The sequence below is a fragment of the Danio rerio genome, chromosome 4, assembly GCF_049306965.1.
Source record: "Danio rerio strain Tuebingen ecotype United States chromosome 4, GRCz12tu, whole genome shotgun sequence".
Lineage (NCBI taxonomy): Eukaryota > Metazoa > Chordata > Actinopteri > Cypriniformes > Danionidae > Danio > Danio rerio.
Window position 1 is genome coordinate 48,695,001 of NC_133179.1, and position 4,092 is coordinate 48,699,092.

Sequence of the window (4,092 nt, forward strand, 5' to 3'; positions counted from 1 at the left end):
CAATATCTGGTAAAGGCTGAATGTGAAGGAGAGTCAGCAGTCATGAATATTGATCAGGTGTTTCTCTCCTGACAGAATAAAAGTCCCCTAATGGAGCATCAGTGTGAATGTGACTGTGGGTCAGGTGATGAACACATGAAGAGAGCGGCTTTGTGTTTGTCTGAGCTCATTTTTTTTAATCCACAACAGAATCACAATATAAATGATGAAATCAGCTCATTTCCTGTTGTGTTTTATACTTGACTTTAAGATGATCTTCTGAGCTCAAGTGTGTCTTCTTCCTCCTCACAGCAGACTTTACAGCTTGATGTGGTGTATTATGAACAATGTCTTTGCTCTGTACACTTCTACAGATGATGTCGAGTCCTTGTTGAGTGTGTGTGTGTGTGTGTGTGTGTGTGTGTGTGTGTGTGTGTGTGTGTGTGTGTGTGTGTGTTTGCTGATGCGAGGGCTCGATCAGTAAGGAGAGCTGATCAGGATGTGTGTGTTCATCACTGCTGTTGACATGAGCAGAAACAGCAGTCAGCATCTTCAAAACACAAAGAGATGTGTGATTGTCCAACTGTGTGATGTGGACTATTGCTGTGTTTGTAGATTGTCTGGCTGTATGGTGACAGAGGAAGGCTGTGGTTTTCTGTCTTCAGCTCTGACTTCAAACCCCTCACACCTGAGAGAGCTGGATCTGAGCTACAATCATCCAGGAGATTCAGGAGTCAAGCTGCTCTCTGAACAACTGGAGGATCCAAACTACACACTGGACAAACTCAAGTATGTGGAGCAGTACTGGCCTTGTGCTTTTACACTGAATGGCTTTAAAAAGACACTAGAAAGCTCTTTTGTGATCAGCTTCAATTTTCTGTGAGGGTTATGGGGTGAGGACAGACAGAAGATACAGCTTGTAGAGTATTCCAGTCATGTCTATGAAGAGCAAATCATTGAGTGTGAAATGAATCTCCTCTGTAAATGTTGGAGTGTATTGGCTCAGTTACAGTGACATTAAGCGGGACACACTGTACAGTTTCAGCATTTGAGCTGAGCAGAGAAACTTCTTCCTCCATTTCTGCTGAAGAATCCTACAATATCAGGTCAGGAATAGGGTTGGGGATTGAAGATGGATTCAGATTCTGGAATCAGACACTTGGATTAATGTTCAGACTCTTGTTCTAAAATCAACATCTGGATTCCTCTTCTCTGTGCACACATGTGTATTTTTCACTTGCTAATCTGTCAGGAACTTGGGCGCTGGCGAGCAGCTTTAATAATCTGAACATAGTTTAGAGATGGACTGCAACATGTGCTCAAAGGCTGCATGTGCTGAAGAACGATGGCAAAGCTAAGTGTGATCACTAATAAATGAATGTTGCAGCAGGGTGTCTCCATCAACATGAGCAGTATCTGCGCTCGCTTCACCAACAGCAGAGGAAAAGAACGCACTGTGTTACATTCATTGTGCATCCCGGCTCAACCAACAAGTGTGTGTGTTTTAGCTCAAGAGTTTGGAGCGTGTAGCTGAGCAGCTCAGTGCTAGCTTTAGCTTATTAGCTGAGGGGGAAACTAAACAGCTCATTCTCTCCATCTGTGTGTGTTTACAGTCTGGATCATGGAGGACACACGAGGATTACAGCAGGACCACGCAAATGTAGGACTACACACACACACACACACACACACACACACTCACTCTCACGCACACAAACACACACGCAAGCACACACACACACACACACACACACACACACAAACTCACTCTCACGCACACAAACACACACGCAAACACACACGCAAACACACACACACAATCACACACACATAAATACACACACACACACACGCACTCTCTCTCTCTCTCTCTCTCTCTTACATACAAACACACACACACACAATCACACACACATAAATACACACACACACACACTCACACACGCGCTCTCTCTCTCTCTCTCTCTCTCTTACATACACACACGCACTCACACACAAACTCTCTCACACGTACACACTCACACACACACACACACTCTCTCTCTCTCTCATACACACACACACACACACACACACACACACATGCACATGCACACACACAAACTCCCCCCTCTGTGTCTCTCTTTTTCACAAACACACACACACATGCACATACACGCACACAGATAAACACACACATACACTCCCTTTACACTCTCTCACACACACACACACACACACACACATTCTCACACATGCACACAAAAACACACACACACACACACACACACACACACACACACACACACACTCACACAATCTCTCTCTTTTTCACACACACACACACACACACACACACACACACACACACACACACAAACACTTTCACACATGCACACAAAAACATTCACAGACACACTCACTGTATCTCTCTTTTTCACACACACACACACACACACACACACACACACACACACACACACACACACACACACACACACTTTCTCTCTCTCTCTCACACACTCTCACACACACACTTACTCTCCTTCTCTGTCTCTTACAAACACACACACACACACACACACACACACACACACACACACAGCTGTGGTTGTAAATGTGTGTGTTCTTGTGTTCAGATGTCTGTTTCCTCACTCTGGATCCAAACACAGCACACACTCATCTCATTCTGTCTGAGGAGAACAGAGAGGTGAAGAGTGTGAGAGAGAATCAGCCGTATCCTGATCATCCAGACAGATTTGATCATTATTTTCTTCATCAGGTGTTGTGCAGAGAGAGTGTGTGTGGACGCTGTTACTGGGAGATTGACTGGAGTGGAGATTGTGGTGGTGTGTTTATATCAGTGTCATATAAGAGCATCAGGAGGAAGGGAATAGGTGATGAGTGTATGTTTGGACGTAATGCTCAGTCCTGGAGTTTGCTCTGCTCTTCCTCCAGTTTCTCATTCAGACACAATAACACAGTGACTGATCTCCCAGTGGAGCCGCTCAGCAGGAGAATAGGAGTGTTTGTGGATCACAGTGCAGGAACTCTGATCTTCTTCAACATCTATAGAGACACAATGAGCCTCATCCACTCAGTCCAGACCACATTCACTGAGCCGCTCTGTGCTGGGTTTACTGTTGGTTCTGGATCATCAGTGAAACTGAGCTGAAGACTGACGAGAGATTTACCCAGAATCCTCTGCAGGAGCAGTCAGCAGCAGTGTGTGTGTGTGTGTGTGTGTGTGTGTGTGTGTGTGTGTGTGTGTGTGTGTGTGTAAGAGAGAGTGTGTTTTTGTGTGTGTGTGTGTGTGTGTGTGTGTAAGAGAAAGAGTGTGCGTGTGTGTGTGTGTGCGCAGGTTTAATATTGTTTGTGCATGTGTGTGCGTGTTCACTGCTGCGTGTCTGTGAGTGTGTGTGTGTGTGTGTGTGTGTGTGTAAGAGAAGTGTGGTTTATTCATAAACTAATTTCGAGAGGATCACGTGCTTATAATCAACACGGCTGGCTCCTTATTAGCTCCGTAATCAGCCCTATTAGATGATTACTGAAGCGTTATAAATAACCTGAGTTTATCACTCCAGTTATCTTCGTCTTGAAGCTCGCTTCCCGCTACAACCGCTCCAGCATCGCACCATCTAACCTATCGATACGGAAGAACCAACAACAACAAACAAACAAACAAACAAACAAACAAACAAACAACAACTCCAGCCAGAGCTCCACTCTCCCTGAGAATTCAGCCGCAGCCTCGCCAAAATCGAGCCTGAATTCCCGCAAAAACGCCGGTGCTGCCCACCAGCTCTTCCACCTCCACTTCAAACTGCCTCACGCAAACGCAGTCCACAACTCCACCTAAACTTTCTAGGCGTCGACGATCCAAAACATCGCAAAAGCTTAACTCACTGCTTCCTAGCGGTGCACCCTCGGTAATGTATAGCCCGCTTTTAAGGGGAAGCATCACGGAAATAACTAATCTCCATCAAAGACTAAACCTATTTATAGATCTTTTAAAAACAAGATTCGCGTGATTAGAAGACTCATAAGAACTCACCCTTCAAGCCCGTCCACAAATCCATAAGTAATCACGGCAAACATCACGACATTAGTCCACGACATATTGATACGTCGATG

The 4,092-nt window shown here is 45.1% G+C and overlaps 1 protein-coding gene across 1 annotated transcript in view; it reads left to right on the forward strand.

Moving 5' to 3' along the window:
• The window catches only part of LOC110437820 (uncharacterized), a 7,219-nt gene extending 3,385 nt beyond the window's left edge, over nt 1-3,834 (forward strand). The window contains exons 7-9 of the mRNA XM_073947732.1: nt 595-768; nt 1,593-1,639; nt 2,598-3,834. Of these exons, the coding sequence (XP_073803833.1) occupies nt 595-768; nt 1,593-1,639; nt 2,598-3,133 (757 nt within the window). The 3' untranslated portion in view covers nt 3,134-3,834. The remainder of the gene's footprint in view (nt 1-594; nt 769-1,592; nt 1,640-2,597) is intronic.
• The last annotated feature ends 258 nt before the right edge of the window (nt 3,835-4,092 follow it).